Source organism: Strix aluco, chromosome 3 (assembly GCF_031877795.1).
Source record: "Strix aluco isolate bStrAlu1 chromosome 3, bStrAlu1.hap1, whole genome shotgun sequence".
Taxonomy (NCBI): Eukaryota; Metazoa; Chordata; class Aves; order Strigiformes; family Strigidae; genus Strix; species Strix aluco.
In genome coordinates this window covers 3,971,038-3,998,077 of record NC_133933.1, presented here as the reverse complement: position 1 = coordinate 3,998,077, position 27,040 = coordinate 3,971,038, and the positions used below count along the sequence as shown (strand labels likewise).

At 38.5% G+C, this 27,040-nt stretch overlaps 1 protein-coding gene across 1 annotated transcript; it reads left to right on the top strand.

Annotated features, from left to right (window-relative positions):
- The first annotated feature begins 528 nt into the window (after positions 1 to 528).
- TMX4 (thioredoxin related transmembrane protein 4) lies at positions 529 to 27,040 on the top strand. Its single transcript, XM_074817192.1, has 8 exons — positions 529 to 751; positions 9,785 to 9,900; positions 14,636 to 14,681; positions 15,777 to 15,905; positions 16,824 to 16,869; positions 19,079 to 19,180; positions 21,485 to 21,548; positions 22,823 to 27,040. The coding sequence occupies exons 1-8, from the start codon at positions 537 to 539 to the stop codon at positions 23,107 to 23,109; spliced, it is 1,005 nt and encodes a 334-aa protein (XP_074673293.1). The 5' UTR covers positions 529 to 536; the 3' UTR covers positions 23,110 to 27,040.

Below are 27,040 nucleotides of genomic sequence, written 5' to 3'. Positions count from 1 at the left end.
CTTTCCATTCAAGGACAGGGCTGTCGTTCAGAGAGGGACCTGGGCAAGCCAAAGGAATGGGGCTGACGGGAATCTCATTCAAGTGATGGAAAAACACAAAGTCTTGCGTCAGGGATGGGCTCAACAATGCACTGGGATAGAGAGGCTGTGTGGCTGGGGCAAACAGTCCCTTGGGGGCTGAGTGGGCACCTGCTTAAACATGATCCCGCACCTTGAATACGGGGCGCCCCAATACAAGAAAGACTCATGAACCTTGAGCGAGTGCACTGAAACCTCAGCGATGGCGGGGCCGGAGTCCTTGCCCGGTGGCTCTGCTGTCGAGCGGGAGCTGGGGCTTGAGCCGAGAGAGCTGCTCCCTGTGAGAGACGAAGAGCCGCGGCACCGCCCTCCCCTTCCCCTCAGGAGGCGCCGGCCGGTTCCCGCCCAAACTGCCTCGCGCCCAACGGCCGCGCCGCGCGCTCCCCGCCCGCCCCGCGCAGGCCCCGCCCCCGCGGCGCCCGCTCGCGCTCCCACTTCCTGGGGCGGGCGGGTTGAACATGGCGGCGGGCGGCTGGGGCGGGCGGCGGTTCCTCTGCGCCGCGGCCGCTCTGCTGCTCTTCGTGGCCGTGCTGGTTCCCGCCGCTTCCTCCTCCTCCTCTTCTTCCTTCTCCTCCCCCCGGGCAGGCAGCCCCGGCGAGCCGCGGAGCCGCGTGCAAGTGCTGGGCGGCTCCAACTGGAGCCTGGTGTTGCAGGGCCAGTGGATGTTGGAGTTGTGAGTAACGGCCGCTGTGTCCCCCCTCTCCCCGCCTCAGGGGTAACGAGCCGGGGTGGGTGGGGGGGCCGGCGTCTCCCGCCTCAGCGCCTGCCCCGGGGAGCGGGCACGGCCCGTAACGCCTGTCCTGGTGCGGGGAGAGGGGGGCCGGGCGGTGCCGGCCTTCCCGACCCCTGAAGGGAAGAGCGGGAGCTCTCCCTCCCCCCGCCCGGGGAGGGGAGGGCGGCCACAGAGGGACGCTTAATGCCGTTGATCCCTTCTAACACCGAGTGTTGTCGGCCCTGAGCCTGCAGGCACACGCTCGCCTTATATCGCGATCTGCTAAAAGTAGCTTTCCCTCAGGTTCTCGTCCTGCGCGGGCACAGCCCCTCGAGTGCCCCAAGGTTAAAGTGGGCGCGTGTCAGCGGTGACCCCACGGTAACGGCCAGCTGGGGAAGAGTGTCAGGCACTGCCCCTTGCACTGCTTACCCGACTGGGACTTTCCTTGGATTCTGTGCAAGCTAGGAAGGCTGAATTTGGTGGGCAATATTTTAGCAGGAGTAGTTTTCCAAAGTGGTAAGTGTTACATAACACCCCGGTACGCCCTCGCTTGCAGCCGCCTTGCTCTAGAGATCGTGGTGTTCAAGGAAGATGCATCAGATTTCATGAACTTTTCAGTGCTGCTGTTGCTTTCTCCTGGTGACAGCTAAAGAGCGGCTTGCCTATTGCTGGCTGGGGTTTTAAGTGCTTCTCCTTAACTGTAGTGGTGTCACGGCGTTGCTTGTGACATGATACTATTCCTGAAATGCACGTGACGTTTTGTACTTGGAGGCTTGCTCATCTGCTTGTATTTAGACGGGGGAAAAGTAACTTGAGGGTTTTTTTAAGACAGCACTTACCAAAAGAAAGCAGTTTAAGTAGGGTGTATGCTCAAGTGATACCTGTGTGCTGTGCAGCTATGAAATAGGATTTTACTGTAACGTGTGCTGTTCCTCTGTGGAAGTGCTTGAGCTGGAACAGTTTGAAACAGACTGGGTAGCCTCTGAAACGGACTAGGTTGCCCATCAACATCTGAACTTGTACTCCCTCATGAATACTTGCTCAGCTGCTTTAAGTTTTGTTTTAGTATTGAATTTGAATTACCTCCAGTCTCTTATTAGGGGGAGGGACTATCACTTTCCCTAGGGCTTTACGGCTCAGGATCCTACTGGACACCTGGTTTTAATCAGCAAATAGATGGGAACAATCCTGAAACAGCTGATTGAGAGAGACCTGGGGATATGCCCCCTGTTGTGGCTAAGGATTGAGGTTTGATTTTTGAGTTTCCTTTTTTCCCTTGTCATTTATTGTGTTCTAAAAGGTGGGGGAAGGGATGATCTTGAGGTGGGAGAAAATAAATTTATTTTTTAAATTGAAATTTTTCCACTTCTGAAATCCTAGTCCTATGTGGAAGCTATTGTATGAAAGTTATTGATTCATATGTGAGTTCATATCTTAAGGAGGAAAAAAGTTATTTATGGTGATTCAAAGTTTTTATTTCTAAGAGAAAATATTTAAATAGTTAGTGGTGTATGCCCCTGAGGAAGAAAGAAGAGAGGAACTGACTGAAATTGGAAGTGGTTGGAATAGCAAATAGTTAAAATTCGTTGTGAGTCTTTACTCCACTTGAAACATTGCACTCTGGTTTGGAGTTGCAGGTAGCTGCCAATAGCAATGGTGCCAAAGTTAGCTTTAGTGCTAGCTGAATATGCTGCATTGCTGGAATTACACTTTTATTTTATATACAGTGTTTGATGTGTGAAAGATCCTTGGTTCTCCATGCTACTTCCTGTGGTACATTTCTAGTGCTTTCTGCTTTTCTCCTAACTGAGAAGGAACCTTTGTCTATCGAGCGTGCTAACTCAGTGCTGCTGTTCTTGAATTAGTGAGAGTTTGAGGTTCCCAGTTGTGTCTAAACAGGAGTTTGAGATCTAGTATTGATTTGTTATGATTCTTGCAGCTGTTTTCATGGTGATGGATTTCAGCTTCTACTGATTTTTATCTGGTTTAGAACTGGTGATCCGGACAGGAGTCCTGCATGTCAGTTCATTGATTCCTTCCATGCTGTTGGCAAGAACGCAGTATTGTTCATCAAACCCTCATTTGCTTGAAGAACTTCCTGTTTGTTTAGAAGACCTTTGTTTTCCAAGCAGTACTTTTTTTTTTTTTAATGCAAATATTGTTATAGGATCTCAACGGTTGGACTAGATGATCTTCAAGGTCCTTTCCAACCTGGATGATTCTGTGATCTCTATGAAAAAAATATTTATTCTTGTCACCTGCTCTAGGTTACTGCCTTGGAACCTTCTGCCCTGGTAGGAATGTGTACTACTACTTCTGTTTAATGTCAGGTTTTTCTATTTGTGAGAGTAGTATAGGTGAGTTACTGTATGTTACTACCTTTTTGTTGTTCTCAGGTGCACAAATAAAGAAAATGAAGTCAAAAATTACTTGTCTACAGGATTTATAGTGCAATAGGATTTTTCTTCCTTCATCCTTCCTAGCAGAAGTCTGTGTACTTGATTGACTAAATACTTGGTTATTCATAGCTGGCAAAATTGCAGGCGCTGGAAGCACTGCTGCATTTCATTGATAAAAATGTTCTGGGTAACTTTGTGTCTCTGAAAGACACTGCAACACTTTTGGCTTACTGTTACTATCGCAGCGCACAGATCCGGGCTGAAGTGCTGCGAGTGTGATGCTGGAACGAGCTGTTTTAAAAAAGGTTTCCTTATTGACTTATTTCTAGTCTGTGGCTGCAAGATAATGATTTGTTAATATGAAGAGTTTCCTTTTTGTCTTTATTTTTAACATTGTGTCTGTTAGGAATATAGAAAGTTAATTTCTGGTCTGTTTAAGAGTGCATTTTGCATTTGTAAACATAGCTTGTTCCAAGCTTGATTGATCTTAATTTAACAGCCTCTTCTTATTGAGATAGATTAAAACAAACACAAAACCCCACCAACAATAAACCTGTTGTCTTTATGCCTCTGGTTACAAATGACTATATTTCATATGCTCCTATTGCATCTACAGTCCTTGAGGTACTTGCCTGTTGGGAAAATCTATAGTTTAGTTCCCACACAGGTTGTTAAATGGTTTGTTCCCATTTGTTTCGGCACAGACTTAGTGCTTGTGTGTACTGGAAAAAGAATGTCTTGATTTTCACCTGGCTAGAATTAAAATAGAAAATTAAGAGAATAGTGTAAGTAATTAGTCATGTTTTCAAGACTTCTCATACCTATAGTATAGGCCCATACTTTAATTTCTCATTGTCATTTATCGTTAAACATTGTCCCGCTGTCTAGTAGGCCGGATTATCACAAGGGTTCAGCTGTTCCACTAGCACTTTTGTCTGTCGTTTCAAGAGATTGGGCTAAAAATCTAGCTGAATGTTTTAGTATTTACATGGTTTTAAACAGTTGGCATAAAACACTTTGTTTCAATAAACTCCTGAATAATTCCATAAATTATTTAACAATTGCTGTAACTTAGATTGAGAGTTCAATAAGATTGCGAAGTTTCTGTCACTTGTAAGAGGATAGGCTGTTACTTGTTCTTGACTTGTAATATCCAGGTTATTCTTTGTCCTATTCTTCAAAAAAACCACAAAAAGCAGGGGGAAATGAAAATCAAGTTACCAAAACTCTGGTTTAGTTCTGAAGCTTCTGTAGCCCTCCTGACTGAGTTCAGAGGAAGTGACCGAATTATCTATGGACTCTTATTTAATAACTGAACGTGCGTCAAATTACTGTGCTGAGCATTGGCTGAACAGAAGCTGAGAAAGTGTGAAACTGAAATATCCTTGGTAGCAGATGTTTTACTATTCTAGAAGGGGACAGAACCATGTAGAATGATGGAACTTAATCTGCTGAAGTTCTAGAAGATTTCACATAATTTTGGAATGACTGATTTGCGTTCTATTTTAAAAATAATTTCTCAATCTTTAAAAATAAAAGCGTGTGAATGGAAAGTTGTTGGGGTCTTTTTGTTTTTTTTTAATTGCAGATGGTACTCATCCTTTTCCTGTTTTTGAAACTAGGGAGCGGAATAATTACGGTATACCCTGCTTTGCTTCTTGTCTTGTTCTTGGAAGTTTAAAATGTATTTCATTACTGAGCTGTAGAACAAGTGGAAAGCAGCACTTGAAATGTTATCTCAGAGAGTACAATTTCTTTGGCTTGTAGAGCATCACACCACAATGGTATGCAGTTACTTTTCCCCTTTATTCAGGTATTATTGGAAAAAGAGATGGATGTCAGGTTACTGAAGTAAATACAGCAGAATGGGAATTTGCAAGGTTGAGCTTGCACCCTGAAACAAAGTCCCCAAAGCAGTGTCTCAGTGTATTGTCACTTCAGTGGGCCCATCTGTGATCTAAGGCATTTGAGTGAAGCTTGTCAGGAGAATCCAGGGAAGAAACCTCCTCTGTTTGCTCTTTGAGGTAGCTGGTGCTTCAGTAATTTGTAAAAAAAAAAAAAAAAAAAAAACAAAACCAAAACCAACGTGTTTAAATTCTGTGGAGCGACAGTTTTTGTGTTGGGAAATCTTCCCTGTCTGTTTTGGAGGGGGTTTAGCACCCTGGAGGAAACTTCTTGTCAGCTTCCAGGGCATGTACTATTGTGATACAGGTCTTGGTAGATTACAGGGACTAACTTCTCTATCTTTGACTACCACCTGCTCACTTGAAAAGTAGACTAAAACCATGTAGTTGTTCTTCTGAAGCTTATCTTTTGTTGAAATTACAAAGTTGCATATCCTTCCTCAAGAACTATTTGTATTTAGAAACGAGAATGAATCAACTGATAGTCTTAAGGTAACAACCAAAGACATCAGGCACTGTCTTTTTTTTGTATGTTTATGAAGTCTGTAGCAATAAGGCAAAAATACTTAAAGTAATAATTTTTTCATTCCAGTATTGTTTCTACCATTCTATTAGGTACTGTCTCAGCATTTGCACCTCTTATTTTAATAGTACTCCCAATCTGAAATCCAGCAAATGGCTTGGTTTACTGTAAGCAGTACCTTTTATAAAAAGTTGTGTGTCTTGAATTGAGAAAAACTAGACTAAACAGGGAAACTTTCATCTCACCTATTTTGCTGTTTTCTCTTCAGGAAATCCTCTCAAGCCTGTATCCGTAAGCTGTTTTTCCTTTGTTCCTAGATTCTTGCAACTTTGTGAAATTGCCATCAGAGCAGAAGTGTAGAATGCTATTCGAGGTTACGTTTGTTCAACGCTGATAGTTACTGATAATGGTAGTGAAAAAACAGATAAAAGGAGGCAGTTAGATTCATTTGAAAATGAGTGAATTGGTGAATTCTCTAGCCAAGCAGTTACGAGAGATTAGTGGCTTGGAGTTTGAAACTGTCTATCAGTAAATCTTAGTAAAGTCATTCTGTGTTCACTGATCAACTCTGTAGTGATATGGCTGAATGGCATGGTTGCTCAAACTGGTTTTAATTTAAGTTTTGTTTTGTTTTTTTTTTTTCTTTTTGTATTGCAGTCATCAGTGAAGTTGCTGATATTTGAAAGCCAAAGCTTGGTCTTTTGTTTTTTAGATCAGAGATAGACACAGACTTTGCTTTTGACTTTTTAAGAGCTTAAAATTTTGCTTTTGGATTGCTTTCTTGATGCCCTCTGAAAAAGCTTCAGATACTGTAATGGATGGGAGTAGGAACTGGAAAATGTCTGGCTGCTTTGAAATAGTGATTTTAATCCACTGAAGTCAATTGTTCTTGCAGTGGACCTGACCAGTAGATAGATGTTAGTTGCCTTATTTACGGAGGGTCGACAGTGCATGAGGATATTTCATTTGTGAAACTTTGTGCTATGTAAGAGGTCTGGCAATGCCACGGATGAGGTGTATTTTGAAAGATGTGTGTTACCTGCTTGCGGTGAATAACTTGGCAACGTGTAATTTATAGGTATGCAGTGTTTTCAGTCTGATCCTTAAATGTTGGAGATCAGTAAATTGCTTTTTAATCTGTAATGGGGTACTGAAAACTTTCTTTCCTTAACCAACTGCTGAACTCTTGATTTAAATTGAAGTGGACTTAGATTTTTTTTTTTTTTTTTTTTTTTGAATTGGAAAGACCTGAGTCCTGTTTCTTGGCACACTTGGAGGGCATAGGGCAACACGTTAACAGCTAAAGGTACACCCTGCGCAGAGGGAAAAGCTAGAGGAGTAACAGCCCAAAATTTGGTGGTGGTGTTGAGGATTATTTCCTGGTCTGTGGAGTATGGCAGAAGAAATTCGGCTACATCTGCTTTTTAAGTGACGAGGTCTTGGATATTGTGACTTGATGAAAAGTAGTGAAAACTGTGTTCACAGCACACATATGGATCTGCTTTCCTGCTCTGACAGATTTATTTTTTTTTTCTGGAGAATGTAAGAATGGTAGTTGTGCTGTGACTCCTGTAGAAACAGAAATCAGCCACAGTTCTAGAGGAGTCATTAGAAGCCTGCGTTGAAATAAAGTACCTCCTTAAGCTTCAGTTCTTCAGGGTGCAAAAAGTTTTTTGAAACTTTTAATAAAGGTGACCTGAGTATCTTACTCTTCTGTGTCTTACTGAAAGTGTAAGGGGAAGTATTTTAAGACTGAGAGGGAGGCACAATAAGGCTTTGGCAACAGAATGTTTTTTGATTTCCGGGAGGCACTCCTGAATTCCTTAGTGCTTCAAATGCTGCATAACATGCAGTCATTAAAGCTTCAGAAAAGTGAGGATGTTGAAGTAAACAGCAGTGATAACTCTTGCAAAACTCTGATGTCTATTGCAAGTTCTTTCTTGTATATGTGGGGACAGGGTGTTTCCTGGCTGGCAAAAACTGAATGTGTAATTTCAGGAATGTAAAGCAAATATTAAGCCTGATTTTAAATATTTTAATAAGCAAATATTTTAAGTCTGTGCCAGTGTTCAGCTTGAGTGGCTGGATCTTGTAGTATCATATGTGACTGCTGCCATCCCACATCCAATATTGGTAATAAAAACTTGGAAGCCAACAACTAAGGCTTTTTGTGAAGTTCATTGTTATGTTCTGTCACTGCAACACTGTGATATGAGTGTGTTTTAATGCTGCTTTAGGCTAAAGAAAATGTTTATAATCATATGAATGTTAGCCATGTGTGTTGAATATTCCACTTAATTTCATTTAGAAGAAAGGCTTATGAATGCAAAATGTAAACATAAATATTGATGTGGGCCAAATTTCTATTTCAAGATCACATAGTACCTTAAACAGGCCAAAGGGTATATTAATCTTCAAAATCTCATGGCGTGAGTTTGACACATCTAGAGAGGCTGGATTTAGAAAACATTTTGACTTGTCTTTAATTTTAGAGCAACATCAGCGACGTTATCTGATGGATGAGTGCAGTTTCTTACCTACCAGTCAAACTACTGTAATAAAATACTCAAGTACAGTATCTGTCAAACTATTATTAAAAGCCCTCTATAGGCCAGCACAATGGGAAACAACTCTGCATGCGAGACTTGTTTCCAGCATCTTTTTAAAAGATACTGAGGGGCTGATTCTTTGAAGGGTAAGATTTATGTATTGTTTTCAGATAGTTTCACATGAAGTGCTGTTGATTCAAAAAACCACAGTAATAACGTTCATACTTAAAATCAAAAATTCCTAGTACGGTAAAATACAACACATATTTTTAAATTGTATCCTTTTAACTTCCAGTGACAAGATTTCCTTTTTTAAATACTTGGGTTTCAAAGCTACCATACAGGGTAAATTTGATTCTGCTGCTTCTGTGAGAAATTACCTGGTTTAGATTCAGTCTTATTTACATGAAACATCTGCAGGTAGCTGGGGAAATCTCTGTCCTCAGCCACTAAGTAAGTATTCCTGACCAGAAGACAGCCAGAGAGTAGGGAGTGCCACTTTTAGGCCAGATAGTAGTTCTGGCAGACAAACTGAAGAAGTAAGGGAGTTCCTTGTAGAGGTTCCCAGTTAGAGTGTAGTGTTTATGTGGGCTATTAAGGATATTGGCCTTTGCCCATGAAGAAATCTGTTGTTAACAATGGATGAGGAGCATGGTAGCATATATGGAGTACTGTGAGAAGTGGTGTGTCTCTACACCCACTACTTCTGCTACTATATACATTTCCACCTCCCCCCACCCACCCAGTAAATTAAGTTAAGCCATGTCAGGGTCTCTTTTGATTTGTAAAAGGGTAAGTCTGTTCATGGGCAAGTGCCATGGCTCAGTTACATGCTGTACCTTGCTGTTCTGTGAGATATGACAGACCATTGCAACCTGCAAAAGTTTGACACAGACCTTGTCAACCAAGTTAGGGTAAAATGCATAAAGATGGCAAATAGGATTTTATCAGCATTTAAGTGTTACCTAATATTATTCTTTCATATTAGCTGTTTGCTCTCCATGTTGATATTATTAATAATAACGGCAAAATTGATTATTCCAATTGGTGGTATAGAAAACTCAGCTCTTGAACCATGCTTTCTTATTTTTCTTAAATTCTGAGAAAATACAAGACTTGAGAAGAACAGGCAATATGAGCAGTAGGAATTTTATGTGCACTCTTTTTAAATCTCTAAAGAGAGCGCTCACAAAAAGGTCATGCTTTGATGTATTGAGTAGTGGGCTAAGGCAAATGTAATTTCTGGAAGTTCTGAGGTGTGGAAAATCAATACAAAATGTTACATTGAAGTATACGGCTTCAGAGGACAGCCTGACTTCAGTAATTCAGATAGCTGCCATGGAAATGGATTTATTTCATATGTAATCATGAGTGGTGAGGGGTTTGGATATGAATTTCTCAAATCTGTGGAGATTTGCTTTGTTTTAATAACATGAGGACGAATGTAAGGATTGATACAAGACTACTTGATTATCTTATTCAGTAGACTTGATTAAGAAAAACTGCAGAGTTTTTTTCCTGTGTTATTGATGTGTTTGTATTTTCTCTGTACAGTAAACCAGTTTGAATGTCTATAAATGTAAGAATATTAAAATATTTAACCTGTTTTCCCCCTTTAGCTATGCTCCTTGGTGTCCAGCTTGTCAACAGATTGAATTGACATGGGAGAGCTTTGCAAAGGAAAGCGAACATCTAGATGTCACTGTGGGAAAGGTGGATGTCACTCAAGAACCAGGTATAGTATGAAATAGACTGTTTGAGTAAAAGGATTTATTCAGTCTAAGCACCACTTAGTGTCTGGGAGTGTGTGTTATTCTACTGGAGTACCTGGGATACCAGCCAAGTCAGAAAACAGGTTTCTAAATCAAAATAACGTTATCCACATTTTATTTCTCCTTATAGTTCATATCTGTGAGCCTAAGTTTATAAACTCAATTTGAAGGATTAAAGAATTGGGGGAGTGATCTGGCTTAACACTGTATTAAAAGGGGCTTATTCTCTATTTTAATCTACTTCACTGAAAGCTGTTGCCTGTCTAATTCCTCTCTCCTCCAAACTGTCTGCAGAAGAATCCAGTTCTGTAGCCTCCAGTTACTGAGAGTTTCAGGGTGTGGTAGCATTACCACAGTGTGAGACCGTTTTAGTAAGTTCTTAACTGTTTCCATGATGATGCTGGGTTATTGACTTGTTTAACTGTACTAGTGCTTTGAAGTATAGATGTTATTGTTTTCTGTTGGTGATGTGCATATGCAAATCTGTTTACAAAAAGAGTTTCCTAACTATCCACAGAAGCGTGAATACCATCTTATTTATTCCTTTAGTGACTCCCTTCAAAGTTCTGAACGTGTGTTTGTGTAAGCAGTACCAATATTGTTTAAACCTCTGCATCTCCTGGGAATGCTTCGTGTTTGTTTTGGCTTTGAGGGGATGAAAGATTTGATCAGCAGTATCAAAAGACTGACAAAGTTGGGAAGAGATGTTACTAGAATAAAAAGGCTAAGCTTTACTGATCTTTTTTTTTCCTTATAAAGCATGTGGAAAATGTGTCTGTTTTGTTAATTGAAAATGTGCCAAACAAGTTAACAGTATTAAATTAACAGCAGGGAAATTACTTAAACTCTGGTCTCAGATACAGTGATTTAAGTTCACAAGAAAATGCCAGCTGTTCTAGACCTTGAGTAGGTTAATGTTTTCTTAAAAGTTTCAGGTATACAAAAACTCTTATGCCAAAAAGCTGCTGATGTGGGGCATTCCTTTAGTGCATGTATTAATCATTAACAGTTTATTAAACAGATGAGTTTGAATATTAAAACTTTTTTCATAGGTGTGAACCTAAAGCCAGCTTCTTCACACTAACAAAGTAATGGTTACTCTGCAGTTAAGGCTGAAATGGGGAACCATTATAATCCTATCCTGTTATTTTCTCCTGATTAGGCAGGGATTCTTTTGGTATAAATTTTTCTGACTGCTGAGTGATGCCAGATTCTTAAGACTTTCGATGTGACTTTTAACCAGAAGTTCCTTAAACATTTGAATTTCTAATGGCAAGAGTCTTGACCTCTGAGGATGTTTGACTTATGCAAGTCAAAGGACTGACCCAGAATGTTGAATTTGTACCAAAGCATGAGTAATAAACCTACAATATCCAGTTCAGCACAAAGCATGGAAACTGTAGCCACTTCTAAAACTAATGAATAGTCAACTGGAAAACAAAGATTTATTACGTATTCGACCTTTGGTGCTGATGTGATTTTGTGATTTTGAAGGTATGTGAGCTCCTTTGGAATCTTTCCAAAGTTATTGAGGTATTTTTACTATAGGCTTATGCTTTAGCCTTTCGGTTGGTGTGATTAAGCGCTCTATCTCCTGTTCTTGCTTGCACGATGGTACCTTAATTAGCTTTGGTTATGTAACCCCTTCATCAAATTGGAAGTAGTCAAAATGTGTTAAATTCAGGGAAAACCACTAGATGAGTGCAGACTTGTGTAAAATTACACTTCCAAAACCTGCAGGAGAAAGTAGGTGTTCATGTTGCTTAATTACAGCACATGCCCAAAGAATAAATCCACCAGAGCCCTAATGGATTTACAGCATATTTCAGTGACTCGATGTACTAGTCTTAAAGTGTTTATTCTTTCCTTATCCTTTGTATTGAAACGTTCAGTATTTCAAGTAACGGGGATGCTTCTGGATCTCAAAGTTCTATGTATTTGTGGTGCCTTTAAGCTCCCAATCACAACATTTACCTGTGATTTATAATAAGACTTCTTGGGTCTTCTGTAGTCTTCTTTGAGTAGTAGTTTGATGAAAGCAGCTGTATTTTTAGATGGCATATTCTCTGTGTATTGGGTGGGGGTGTGTGTGTGTGTGTGTGTGCAAATACTGAAGTTTTTCCTGTTGTTGAATAGCTGTTGACTTCATAATGGATGTATGTCAGGTTTTGATTTCCAAAGACAGATGCTTAACTGTGTTTCAGGTTAAACTACTAGCCAGTTCAAGTTTATATTAAACAGGCACCAAAACAATTTCGTGTCTGTTCTTAGCTTTTTGTAGCTGACTCACATATGGTTTTACTGTTCTAAGGAGGTGCCTTAGATAAGCAATGAACCTTCAACTAGAGCTTTAGGGATGCTTAGATGCATTTTGGTAACAGATTTTATATTTTATAGATTTCATTGTTCATTCTGAGACTGTTGGTACTTGCTCTAGGGCAGGCTACTGGTAAGAGAGACTTAGGCTAGCTATTTTGTTTTCTGTCTGCTTGACTAGCATTTGTAAGAAATACAAGTAAGATTTCAGAGAGTCTTTCAGTGTTCCCATGACTTTCTCTGCTCTTAAGCTGCTTATGTTTTTTATGGCTCTCCACCTAGTTTTTCTTGTGAAGCTGTGCTTTCTGCTTGATTAATTCTACTGTTACACTTGTGTGTGTGTTTACTTTATATCTCCCTGTGCTGGCACAGCTTTTAGTTGTTCTATAAAGTTTTCCACCACCCTGTCTCTCATAGCAATAAAGGCAGAAATCTGAAAAGTTGAAATCAAGAAGACTTCCATTTTGGAACTTTAAAGATGCTTGCACTTGGTTTGATTGAAACATCTTCAAAAAAAAACCCAAACAACAAAAAAACCACACAATGCTTTTTTGCCTATTCCATAGGGAAATTCACACAAGGAAAATTGTTACTACTGAAACTTTCAGAAATACCTGGCTTAGTTCAGTCTGACACATCTCTGTCTCCAAAGGCAGCAACTCTCTTGCTATAGTACTTTTCCATGGCTAGCTTCCTGATGCAGAAAGTTGTTTACTTTATTGAAGGCTGAATAAAGACTTGGTTCCCCAAAAGATTATCACAGAACTTCATAAAAGGAAAAATTGAATAACTGATTTGTATTCTTTGCATTGGTACTTTACATGAATGGCAATTGCTACTAGAGGAACGTAGCCGTTACTAATGGAGTTAGACTGCCTGTCTAGGGGTTGATAATCTCTGAAGTCTGCTGTATTTTTTTTCCAAAATGGACTGCATTAATAGCACATTTTTCATTTCTGCAGTCTTTTAAGTTCGATGGGTTGAATAGTAAATAATATTACGAAGCACTAAGGCGAGATCTTCCTCTCACTTGCAGATTTTGTGATTGTCAGGAGGTGGTCGTGTCAAGTAGCCCTGACTTTCCTCAGATTTGGGAGCAGAGGGGAAAGAGTGATGTCTTCACCTGACAGCTTAGCTAGTTGAGTCATACAGACAGCCTGCTTATGAGATGTTTGGGAGTTTTTTGCTTCAGCACCAACTCGTTTGTGATGAAATCATACGCTGGGAGATCTTTGTTGGTGTACTTGGCACAGCAATGAAGCTGGAAGCACTTTGCACATATTACTCTGTAGCACTATGAAGTGCGAGGCTGGAGAACTTCAAACCCCTTTTCCCTCACAAGCTGCTTTTTGATGACTTGGATAACTTCTCTGTCCTATAAGTTGCATTATGTTGTCACTGTCTAGGGTGATACTTGTAAGAAGATTATTATGTATTTGCCAGTCAGTGAAACACTCGTTTTCAGTGTGGGGATCAATTCAAGTCAGCTTCTTGAAGGCCTACTTCAACCTTTCTTTGTCCTTTCTGTGGTCTTACGTCTGATGCTCAAAATGCTGACATGACTCACCCTTCTGGATGGTGTAAAAAATTATTCTCATGGCTTAAATTTGCAATATTTTATGAAACATAGTGCTGAGACATCCCAAGCTTTATAATCAATCTGTTTGCATACCATTTGTACTTAACGAGAGGAATGATGTATGATAAGAACCTAGAAACATCCAAAACATTGAGCTTTCCTACAGGACATAAGAACAGACTGATTGCGCAGTGTACATGGATTATTTGGAAGAAGCAAACAAGCAAATATGGAGGTTAATTTAGTTAATGACTTGAAGTACCTGAGATCTGAAATGTGCGGCTCTAAATCGTTTAAAATCAGCTAGAGGATGAATTAAAATCAGGGGCCAGAGTTTGTAAGCCATTGTTGTCATTGCTATCGTTAGTGGCCCAGCTTTCTAGATGAAACAAAGGTTGTCTGGATGCGCAGACACAAGCACACAGCCTCCTAGAATGTGGGTTCATTTGTGTGGCTCTTCTGTCTCTTAGTTGGAGGTGCACGCTGCCAGTCTGGTCAAAAACTTAAGCAGTGTGCAAATATTGGTTAGTGAAATCCATGTAGAAATACTACCTTGTAGTAAGCTTTCTTCAAGGTAAGCATTTTTCCCTAATTTGCCAGCATTTATTTAGTATCTGTTACTGTTTGTAGCATTTCTGAAGACAAACTGTAAAGCTGTATTTACAAAACAGTGGTAAAAGCTCTGCAGTCTGCTGCTTTCTAGTCTGCAAATACAGATCTGTAGATATTTATAGATAAGTCAGAATGCTGAGAAATTCCAGTTTAGCTTAACCGTTTGATGTGGTTTTTTCTTCCCTTTCCAGGCTTGAGTGGTCGTTTCTTTGTCACAACACTTCCCACAATTTACCAGTAAGTGCGTCATACTAGAAACAGTTGTCTGTTTCGGTATATTTTCTTTTTTTCCTGTCCAGTTTGAACAGTGGCATGGAAGATGTAATGAACACCTGGCTTATTTCACTTTTGTCAATATGTAAAACATTTCTTGGGAGCTCAGTGCACTAAATGAACATAAAGGATGTATTTTTAACTTGTGGTGGAAGGCTCTCCTCCAAACAGTTTTGTACCTAGATAAAAGCCATGCTTTTTCACTCTGGAAACATCATTTGATAGCGCTTGTAAAAAATGATGCAAGAATTGGTATTGGCTTCTAGAAACCTGACCGTATGTGAGCAGACATACTTGACCTTAAGTAAGTGTCACTAAAATTTCTCATTTGAATAACTGACTGCATAGGTTGCAGATAAACCAGTACAGAAATTTTCCACTGTTTGTTGTACTGCTTCTCTTATTTACTAGAATCCCTCGTCTGTTGACTCAGTATCAATATGTAGCTGTTTACTCCCACCTGTCACTTGTTTTAAACTGTAACTTTGAAATGCAGGTAAAAATGAATGAATACTGATTTTTGGTTTAAGTTCAGGTTATTGTTTAGAGCTTTGATTGCACTGATATAGTACTCATCTGAGGCTTTTCTTTAGTTTAAGTGACTTTACTAATTTCCCCTGTTAAAAATGGATCAGGAAAGACATTTGCTGTATCTCTTCTCCAATAAAACGATGTCATCTCTTAAATATTGAACCCTATATTAAGTCATGGTATTGTGAGTCGAGCATATATACACACACACACATATACATAGATGCACACTTTTAATTCTGAGTTGTGTCTAAAAAATGGTTTGATGGTTAACCTCATGTGCTTTGTGTTTGCTGTGATGCAAGTGAATATTTAAGAAAATTAGCAGTTTTAACAAATGGCAAAAGCTCGTGCTGTTTAAACTGGCACCTTCCATCATGGATTACAGTTTCAAAACATATTGAAAATGATTAGGCGTTCAACTTTCTGAGCAAGTCAAATCTATTATGTATATGGGCTTTTTGGTTGTTTTTTTTACCACAGATATGGTTTAAGGGGTGACTGTTAATGCATATTTCTGGGTTTTAGTGCAAACGATGGAGTATTTCGCAGATACCGAGGCTCACGGACATTGGAAGATCTTCAAGGTTATGTTTTGGAGAGAAAATGGGAAGCTGTGGAGCCTGTAGCAGGATGGAAGTCTCCATCTTCTATAATGTAACACTTTGTTTTTATTAACAAGAAACATGTTTTATAGCTCATTATTCATTAAGGGTGCTATGTTGACAACTTAGAGACCAAAGGCCTTTAATTCCCTAGACATACAGGTTTTGCAGAAGCAATCTGTATTGACAACCTGCTTTTCAGTTTCTCACCTTTAAAAGCAGTTTATTTTTTGCACTTGCTTTTGTTCATGCCTACTGAGGCTTGTTTATATAATCTTTGAAAATATATAAAGAAAAATGTACAGCCACTGAGCATTATATAAGTGTCAGTGTCAATATCTGCTGAGTGCTGGAATCAAATGTGTGTTTCTACAGATTATTACTTCGTGACTTCTGGCCACTTGGGGCAAGGCAGCCTTTAGCTTTAAGGATTTCTTGTTTATTTGTTTACAAGGAAGTCTTGCATCCTCCTTTAAAATAGGAAATGGTGTAGTGCTTACACAATATATCACAGATCGTATTCAGAGCACTGAATTTACTTTGAAGTAGTGTAGAGTGTTTGCATGATATAAAGGATGAACCAAAGATGTGAATGACCTGCATTTCATTCTGGCTAAAGCTATTATGTGTAAGTTCATGTCAAAGATCCAGGGGGTGTCCTTACGTTTCATCTGAGAATGAGGAAGAGCTATATGATATTTAGTAAGGTGGAGAGGAGCTACAGGACTGGAATTGGTATTTCTTGATTACGCTCAGATGTCATCTTTAGAGGCACTGTTTCAGTGCTTTGCAATCAGCTGGCTTTAAATGAACATAGTACAGGGAAAATGTATTTATCTGATAATTACTAGGGACTGAATGGTATTGAAACTCTATAGATAGAATCTTTTTCTGGTTTCTGGGCAGTGTGCTGTGTATTTCAACTCCTGTCTGTCTGAGAACCTGTTCCTTCCTTTTCTTTGTTTTCTAGGATGCATGGTATGGCGGGGCTATTTCACTTCTCTGGATGGATCAGGGTAAGTAACTACGTGGTAGTGTTTTCCATACCCCTTTTTATGCTTAGAATAATAATCTGTTTAGAAGTCAAAACCTAACTGAATAGTTCTATTATCCTTTTACGAGAAATTTTCCTTACATCTACTGTACATTGGGTGTAGTCTTTGCACTATAAATTTTGTAGACGATGCCAAAAATGGCAGTTTGATTGTAAAGATTATCATCAGTGCTGAAAAAACTTACTGTTCTTATCATCTTGGTATAGTTAAAATGTTCTATCACAGTGTGCTAACACGATAAAGTAGTTTTTTGAGAGCTGCTGCAAAAATAGTTGTAAACATAATTTAGTATCTACCAGGTTCTCTCACTTAACATGATTCCTAAAGATTATATCCAGGTTCATTTTCAGCATTGTAAGTCATGCTGGTTTGCAGTTCATTGACATCCGCTGTACTGTACAGGAGAAGAGAGGGTAATGGTTTTATTTTTTAGGAAGAATTTCTGCATCTGGATTTCAAACTGTCAACGCTTTTTATAGGAGCACAACAAATTTGGACAGTAGAGTAATTATCAGAAGTAAAGGAGAAATGCTTCATGTACTCTGCAATATGCTCTGAACTTTAAAATCTTTCAAGACACTTTCATTTGGGAGCTATCAAAGTTTTTCCTGTAGCATGCAAATGCTGAAAATTTTCAGACCTTTCAGTTCTGGTTAGGAAACGTGCTTCCTTAAAATCTTTGCAAGTATAGCCAAGATTGAGAGACTGTATTTGATTGTAGCAAAAGGTCTTAATGTTGTAACGTGCTACAAAAAATAAATGTAGTAGGGAGTTTGAACAGAGTTTGTATCACTTCCAGTAAGCCTCTAACCCAGAATCAAACCAAACTTTGAGTTATTAGGTTTCCTGTGCAAGCTATCTTTGATTCTTTCTTTCACTGGGTACTTTAAGTTGTTCTAGCCTTCTGGTGTTTCTCTTCCATGGTTGCTGTGTAATGATGTTGCCTCTGTCTAGTTTCCTTCCTGAAAGATTAAATGCTCTGGGAAGGAACCTTCTCTAATTTGCTTTTTGCTTTGGTGAATATTTCAACTGTACATTTCCTCACTCTTCTTGCCGTGCTGTCCTTGCATATGCTTTAATAAATTTTGGAAGCTGTTCTAACATTTAAAAAAACCCCACGACCCTGGAATTTCAATATTTAAACTTTTGTAAATGTTGATTGTGGTTTGTTTTCTAATGGATACACTCTTGGAAGAGATCTAATGTCATAATTTACTTCCTACCAGACTATCTGACTTGATGTGATGCTTGGTTCAGTCAGTTGAATTTGTTGGTTTGAATAACAGGCTTCAGTTTCAAAGAAATCTTAATATTGTATTTAGATTATTCTCTTTAGACTTATAAGTGAAATAATTTATTCGGTACCTGCTTAGAATGGGTGGCTCCTTTTGAGAGCTAAAGAGCTTGTGTAAGAACTAAATGGCTCAATTTAAGTTAATAAATTATTTGCCAAATTTAAGTATGTATTTGCATCTTGTGCAACTTTAAATGTCTACCATTCTGCTTCCCAGATGTAATTATGGGGATAAAGCTCTGCATGCAGTTGCATTTTTTTCACTTGATGGTGTGCCTGTGAAGTGGATGTAAAAGGACGCTTGCTTTTAACCCGACTTGGTTACTTTTTTGGTTCTGAAATGTTTAAATTCTAAGTTATTGTAAATAATCAGCTTCATAGACTTCTGTTGGTGCTATGACTGTCACTATCAGGGATGCTGGCTCTATGGTCTCCTTCCTGTGACAGAGTTCATAAGAATGAACATACAGCTTCATGCTGTGGGTTCATCTACAGTCTGTCTCTCACAGTTGCCACCTTCTTTCAGAGTAGAAAGATCAAGAATGTTGTGCTGAAGCTTCCTCATACGTTTATCTGCAGTAAGATTCCGTATGGCATCTCTAATGTTGAGTATCTTAGGAAGAAGGAATTGTGCATCCTTTGCTTAAAAAGGCTTTTAATGTGAACAACTCGGTAAAGAAAAACAAGGTTTAATGGTATCAAAACAGTTCTAGTATGACATTGAAGGATGACTAGGGCTTGAGGGGGAAGGCTTTAGTATAAATACTGTTAAATGAAAGGTCTTAATTAGCTATTAATTTATGTAATGGTGAAGGCAGTATAAATTATATGTGGTGTTAGGTATGAAGTTATTAAGTATCGTCTTCTCATTTCCAGCAAATTCATAGCTACCTCACTGGCACTCTTGGAATTCATGTTTGGATTTCTTACGCAATCTTCATTTTAGCTACCTTACTGATTGGCCTGTTCCTGGGTTTGGTAAGAAAGCACATTACTTTCTTTTTCTCAGTTACCTAGGACTTTTGCTTTGCATTAACTTGTGAAAAACAGAATAAATTTCACTCATAAAGATATACTGAAGTACCTTATTTGAATGATGTATCTCTTCTCCCTGGTATCCAGTGATAGGAGACATGGGAACGGTTCAGAGCTGCGCCAGGGGAGGTTTAGACTGGACATTAGGAAGCATTTCTTTACCGAGAGGGTGGTCAAACACTGGAACAGGGTTTTTAGAGAGCTGGTCACTGCCCTGTGCCTGTCAGTGTTTAAGAGGCATTTGGACAGTGCCCTGAACAACATGCTTTAACTTGGTCAGCCCTGAACTGATCAGGAAGTTGGACTAGATGATCATTATAGATCCCTCCCAACTGAAACAGGCTATTCTGTTCTCTTCTATTAAAATCCTTAAGTATTCAGTACTGCAGATCCACTCTCTAGTGTTGTTACCTACTTCTGGTAAAGGTTAATACTGGTTCACTCAAGTAAGTTAACCTTTTTATGGAAAACATGCTTTAATTTAGATTTTAGTCCGTCCACTAAACAAGCGATTTTTATATTGGCCTTTTGTATCTAAGACTTTTCTACTTAAGGATTGAATGCGTGTGGTCAGAATTGTGTAAAGACTCCCAACTTTCTAAAAACACAGACTTTATAGAGATTTTTATTAGCTGGAGTGGGATTGTATATGTGGGAGTTAGCAACATAAGTATGCTGCTGCACTGTTACTCAAAATGAAAGGATGAAAATATTTTTTTTAAAGGCTTTGATTTGGGGGTTTAATTGATTTACTCTATTACAGAGCATAGCTTTGTGGTTACAGCTTGGTTTTAATAAAATCTGATCTCACTTCTTTTTCCCCCATGATCTTTTGATTTGAGTTCTCATCAGTAATTGAAAAAAATCTGACCTCCCTTATTAGTAACCAGAACTGGTGTGTTCATATATCAATCTCCAAAACATCAGGAAGGTTATTCACACAAACCTGTTAGCTATGTATGTGAATGTTAAGCACCATATCCTGAGCTTTATGTTGCTTCATCAGTGGAAACGGTTCAAAGTTGCTTTACCTGTGGAGCTGGGATTATTTTCTCTCAGAATATTTGAATGATGTGGCTCTATGACCTCTTCAATATCAATATTAGATGAGAGACTGAGCTGGAAAAGGACATAAAGATGGGAATAGAAGTTCTTTCAGACTAGTTGCTTGGTCCACAAGCATACTCTGCAATTGCAAAGACAGTTTAAAACAGTTATGCTGTTAACTGGTTTAACTAGCTGCTAAATCGCTATTCTATGTAGGAAGTGTAAAGGTTGTTTCTGGCACTTGTATCTCTGCCCTTCAGCCAAAATATTAGTGTTAGTGAAATAAAGAGGAAAAAAATGCATGAGGGTGTGTCTCAGTAGTACAGGAAAGTGATTTCAAAGCAGCGTGTGTGTGTATTTAGGCAAAACCACATTTTTATACGTAGTATGTGTACAGAATTGGTATATATGAGCAAATGTCTTTCGTTGTACAATTTAAACAGCTGTATTTTTCTAGATGGTAGATTTTCATCACCAAATGAGTGCAAACCAAGTTAGTGTAACTAGGAGCAAATGAATATGATGATTGAAAAAAAAAAAAAACCTTCCCTCCTTCACTAAAAAAAACCCCAAACCTGAAAAAAAAAAGTAAAGTTAATCACTCAGATTTTTCTAAAAAGCTTTTCAGTGATTGAAATGTACTTTTTTAAGATGGTATCATCTGTCTGTTCTTTCTTCTGCATTGCTCTTAGCACATGACAATGAGACACAAATATCTTTTTTGCATTTTGATTGTATGTGTTCTACACTAGGCTGCTTTGAATAAGAAGAACAGAAAAACCTAAAAGACAAAATCAAGCACAAAAGGTGGAAGTTCACATTGTGTATTGGGGAGTCTGGGGTAGGAATTGAATAACATCCCAAAATACAGAAAATCTTGACCAAGAAACTTTAAATAAATAAAAATTCCTCAACTGTGTTCTGGGCCTTTCTTCTTAAGATGCAAGTCGTTTCAATACCGAATAAATTTGGGGAAGTAGTAGGCAGAAAATTTGGAGTAGAAAGCAGAGAATGTTGGTTGGTGTACACTGAGAATGCACTTTTTTCCATATATTTATTTAGCTCATATCTCTGAGGAAGATAATACAATTTTTAAATTTTATTGTATGTCTATTTAAAAAGCATGAGTAGGAAAATACTTAATAGTGCAGGGGCTCCTGGGATGATTTGCTAATAAAATCCTTTTTTTCTTTTACATAGATACTGGTTTTGATTTCAGACTGCCTTTGCCCATCCAAGTCAAGATACAGAGCTGAAACACCTGGTAAGAATTCTTTAAGTGGGTGAGACACTGTAGATTTAAATGTAAACTTGTAGGAAGGAGGGAGGGAAATACAAGAACTTAGATGTGAACCAGTAATCCAGGTATTCATTTTAGTCCCACTGACAAAGATGGATGTGTTTGGCTCTAAAATATTGATAGCAAAGCAGAAGGAAAAAAAAAAACAAAACCACAACAAGAAATTTTTTCTAGCTTCCACAACTGTGAAGAGGCTAAATGCATTCAAAATGAGGAAGTCTTGAAGAAAGATAGTGGGGTTTGTGTATTTTATGCAGGTGCACAATCACTAGACCTGTTGCTTAACTATAGAAAGGAATTTGCTTTAGCAGGACACTTCCACATGCTAATATGCACTCTATATATTGCCTTAGGAGCTGCAGTATTCTGAACCTGTAAAATTCTCTGTGTAACTTGATTGGGGAAAGGAGGAGATAGAGGGAATCAAATGAATCTGGGGATGGGGGAAGGTGTTGCATCTCCTTCAAACAAAAGAAGAAAACATACATCTTCCTGATCCTTAGTGAGAAGTCTTCTGAATAGTACTCTGCTCCCTATGAACGTGAGAGGCAAAAACTTGCACACGAAATAAAGTATCTTGTCAGCACCAGATGTGTGTTAAGTTCCAGAACACCTTTTGGTACGTTTGTGCTGTTAAGTGGAGCCAAAACTTAACTGTAATGAAAAATTTATTTTTAAGTTGGGTACATTTTTGTGTATTGGTTTGCTGTTGAAGATGAAGATGCATCTGTGACCCTTGCCAATAAGACTTTTGCCAGATCTAGAATTCATAAGTGTGCAAAATTACCATCTTCAAAATCTTAGTTGTTCCTCACTATCAAAAATAAAACGCACCTCTGCCTACTTGTGCAGTGTGCTATCCAGCTGGCTGGTTGACTCAACGGCAGCTGTTACCCGACAGAGCTTACCGGTATCATACCACTTCCCAATGATTTGTTTGATACTTGACTTCTTGAAAAGGTAGAATTATAATTGGTCTGTCTTTAGTTTGTAACTTGGTGGAACAAAATGAAAGCTATCTATGCCTGATATGCAAGAAAAACAAATGAAAATGGAGGAGAAATACTACAGGAGATTTATTTGAAATAATTGAAAAATAAGGAAAATACAGTCCCTTACAAGTTTTCAATAATAATGTTCGTGAATATTGCAGAATACTTATGTGGTGATGTAACTGTAGAAGACATTGTTCTGAGATTCAATCTAACTTCAGTATTTGAAACTCTTCCTTTGTTTAGAAGAAGCAATTACAAAGGATAACGTGGAGAATGCAGCATTAGAAGAACCAGAGGAGGCTGCAGACCTTTCTGCAGATGATGTGGAAGAGACTGCAGGCGTAAAAGATCTCTCGGATGGAGAAGATGCAGCAAATTCAAGTGTTGATGACTCAGAGGAGGATTTACCACTTGGAAAGGAATCAGGGGAAGAAGAAATTGAAGACTTAAGTGAACGGCCTGTAGCTGATTCAGAGACTGAAAGCTCAGTAAGACAGCGTAAAAGTCAGGTGGCTGATAATGGACTATAGCTTTTCTCGGTGGTGTAGCTTATACACTTGGACCAAAGAAGTATCAGACCCTGGGTCTGAAACTGAAGCTTACACTTGATTTGTCATTTGTGTTTACACAAAACCTCTGTTCTGTCAGCAGGCTTTTCTTTTTAAGCTAATACTTGCTTAGTTTGTTTTATAAGCACGTACGCTGTGTGTTGTATAACTTTAGCCATGACAATCAAAATAAGTGTATCTTATCTGTTTGAAGTCTTTTAAGAGAAAAGGGGTGTAACAGTCTCAGTTCACCAGCTGTAAAATGGTCATCTGTGCTTGTCTTCCTTTAAGTATCGACCTAAGCAAGATCAGGACTTTTAACTCTTTATAGTATCTTGGCAGGACTGTGACTTTTCTGTCTAAACATTTGTGGTTTCCAAATGCCACGGAAGCACCGGATAAGTGATGCAGTAGTGAAAGAAGGCACCTTACTAGTCTTCTATTAAAATGTTATGTATGATGGGTTTATTTCTATCACTTTCAACTGAAGCACCTTTCTCTTTCATTCTTATTAATGTTTGTTTTGAAAGTTTAGGATACAGTACACCCCCAGATTTTTCAGTTTTTGGTAATTCGGAGGCATGCTGCACAGCTCAAGCTTGTCAGCTGAGTTTTTTGACCCAAGGAGTTTGAGTAATTGAAAACCTCAGGCCAAGAAAGAGTGGCAGCTAGATGTTTTAAAATAAGTTTGAACTTTTAAAAGGTTTAAAGGAAATTATTTTGGTCAGGGGGGATTTTTGCCAAAGCATGACTTCTTTTTTTTCCCCACTTCAGGAGATTGTAGCAAGAAGTATTCACTTTGCAGTCAGTAAGTTGTATATTTCTTGCCAATACAGGCTTGTCGTATGCAGTGCAGTTCTGCCATTTCCAACTCAGAATGCTTTTGGCAGAACTCAAACTGCTTTAGTAATATTAACTGAAGAGGCACGTAAGGTTTTACCTTTGATTGCTTTCCTACTTTTTGTCACTGGAATCGGCACGTTAGGAAAAGAGGGGCATGGGTGGGTAGTGGGGAGAAGCTTTTGGTTTTTGCTACTTATGTCAAGATAAACGTGTGTCTGTTGAACTGTGTAAAGTGAAAATTACATGCCGGGTAGGCAGCGTTAGGTGTGGTTAGAAGACTTAAGTCCTTAAAGGTTATCGTTATTTCCCTTCTTTGACTTGGTTAATATATAAGGATTTTTTTTTGGTAAGGAATACCTACAGGGAGATCCTGTGTGTTCCTGTTCTGTTGACGTGTGTTCATGTGCATAAGATGTGTCTTAATCTTGATTTTTTTTTTTTTTATATATATATATATTGCATAAACCTTGCTAACATGCATGAATTTCATCTTGTTCCTCAAGAATAAAGAGTAATCAGAGATGAAGTCATCTCTCATTAGAAGAGACAAGTTGCAAGTGCAAAATGCTGGTTTCCTTTGAGACTGAGATTAATAGGGCCAATTTGCGTTGAAAGTTGTTTTTTGTTTGTTAAATGCTCATAAAGAGCATATTTACTAAGAAAGCTTAACTTTTTCCTGTCAGTGTCCTGTTGCATATTGTGTCTTGGAAGTGTATGGTAGAAACTTTGCATTTGTCTGTTACAGCTGTGTAAAGAACAAAATTACACTGCATATATTGAATATTAATTTTCTTAAGGAACGTTCTCAGTCTGGAGCTTGAATTTCATATAGTGGACACATGTAAATATGCTTCCACGTATGCGAAAGCATGCAGTTGATAATATATATATTGCACTATAATGAGAACAGTTTGTCTTGTGTTAATTGGGCATTGTCCCACGTAAATGAGCAATTTAGAAGCTTACAGACAGCAGAACTCAGTAACAGTTGAGGTACATAGCAGCTTTTTTAAAAAACAAAACCCAAACCACCCCAAACTCAAGCTAAGCTTTTAGTTGAAAAAATTAAGAAAACTTTTCGGCCACTGTAGTTCTGAGGGAAGAACTGTGCACCTAAAAGCTCAGAGTACAGATTTGTTGTTTCCATGATGTATTTGCTTTTTTCATTATCTGTGCATCAGGAGCTCATAAAAGTCTAAAAGAAAAACAAAAATTTAACCATATTTCATGAGAGAGGCAGGAGTCAGTGTGTATATTCAGGTACATGAACTTGGATAAGGGTAAGAATAGACATATCCCCTCAGTCATGGATCCAAAACTACCAGACACTGAAAAATATGTGGGGCTGTGTCCAGCACAGATTGAGGGCAGTGATGACTTTGGTTGTGTACCAAAGAGGATATTTTTTACTCTGTACAGGGTCTTGTGATGCTCAGTGTGTAGGAAGGAGCACGTTGGTATTAAATTCTGATTCAATTTCTATTCACTTTTGTACTATTGCAGAGCCAGTCTTCTAATATCCTCTTCAGCTGTTTAAAGAGGTTTTAACTTTCAAAGATACAGAACATCCTTACACCTCACAGTGTTGTCTTGTATGCTGTTGGGACTATGAAGCATTAAAAAGTCAAGTGTACCGCTTTTCAGTGCTCAAGAGGAGGTATTTGGGCTTTCTGAATGTTTAGGCAAATAAGGCGTTCTCACAAGAGGTGGATTTCAGTATGGTCTTTGAATTTAAAAACAAACAAAACCACACTTTGTCCTACAGAATATGTGGTTTATGAGATGCTGTGAGAAATGTCAGAAGCTCTTTTGTGTGGTGATTCTCTGAAGTCTCTGCTTACGTTTCCTCAGTTTTTGTATGTCACCTGTTAAATGCAGATTATTTAAAATGAAGATATTAGGTCTATGATGATGCAGAATACTTAACTGTAGGATCGCTGTCTGATGAGCAGGGATTAAGTAAGCAGGCACCAAGTGACCGCAGCTCATCTCTTCATAGATCTGTCTTGTGAATCTGGAAATGAGCTATACGAGGCTTTTAAGGTTTCTTGAACATAATGTGTATGTCATTGCTCCTGTGTTTTCATTAATAAAGTAGGGAATAATAGTGCTAACTTGGGTTTGACTGTATTTGACATGTATTGGAATATCTTGTTACAAAGAACACTAAATTGTGATAAGGACTTTAGGAAAAAAGGTGCTATGCAACCATTGATATCTCCAACTTAGTTTTACATTTGTAGGAAAAATATCGTAGTGTGATACTGGAGATACTCAACTCTGAGTAATGTTTATGCAGCAAACAACAAGTAGCAAACACTGTAAAGGCTAAATCTGTGTTTAACAGAAAGATCACTAGCTATGCAGTAGAAGTGTAATGTTACTCTACTTCCCAGAATCAGGTTTTTTCCTACTAAAACACATTTTAATTGAATTATGCAAGTATAGTCCTAATTAGACTATTACAATAGTATTAAACTTGGTGTGTTTCCAAAAAAAAAAAGTCATTATCAACCTTTGGTGCAATCTGAGTGTTCTGTTATCTCTGTTCTGTTGTGATTAATTTTAAAAGATGGAACTTGTTCTTGCAACCTCAGTATAGACAAAATGTCCTTGGAGAAGCTGCTGCTAACACTGTTCAAAATGTTTTGATTAAGCATAGGGCTGTAAGACTTGTAAACTAGAGCTGTATGTCAAAAATGACTTAAGATTTTTTTTTTTGAGAACCAATTTAAATTTCAAATGGGATGCATGCTACTCTGAAAACCAGTCCCTGATGGATCTGAACATGAATGCTTTAAAAGCAAGTCATTCAGAAAATGCGCTGGGTTACTTTTTAAAGAGGCTAGAAATACATACAGCCTTTCAAAACTACTGTCCTTGAGATTTGTGTGAAACTTGTATGCGCGTCTTGGAATACTCTGTATGTGCTGCACCCGTGTTGGGCAGCACTTATGTGGGCTTTCTTCATGGAGATGTTATACAGGATTGTCTTTTATATGAAAGTGTTGCAAATTTATGCTATGGCTATTTTTACTTAAATTCCCTATAAATTTTGTATTTATTATCA

What these genes read in the sequence shown, in the direction of transcription:
- TMX4 (XM_074817192.1), top strand. Translation starts at nt 537, where the DNA reads ATGGCGGCGGGCGGCTGGGGCGGGCGGCGGTTCCTCTGCGCCGCGGCC. An exon ending in GGCCAGTGGATGTTGGAGTT is followed by an intron (nt 752 to 9,784) that starts GTGAGTAACGGC and finishes TTCCCCCTTTAG; the next exon opens with CTATGCTCCTTGGTGTCCAG. An exon ending in TTGGCCTGTTCCTGGGTTTG is followed by an intron (nt 19,181 to 21,484) that starts GTAAGAAAGCAC and finishes TCTTTTACATAG; the next exon opens with ATACTGGTTTTGATTTCAGA.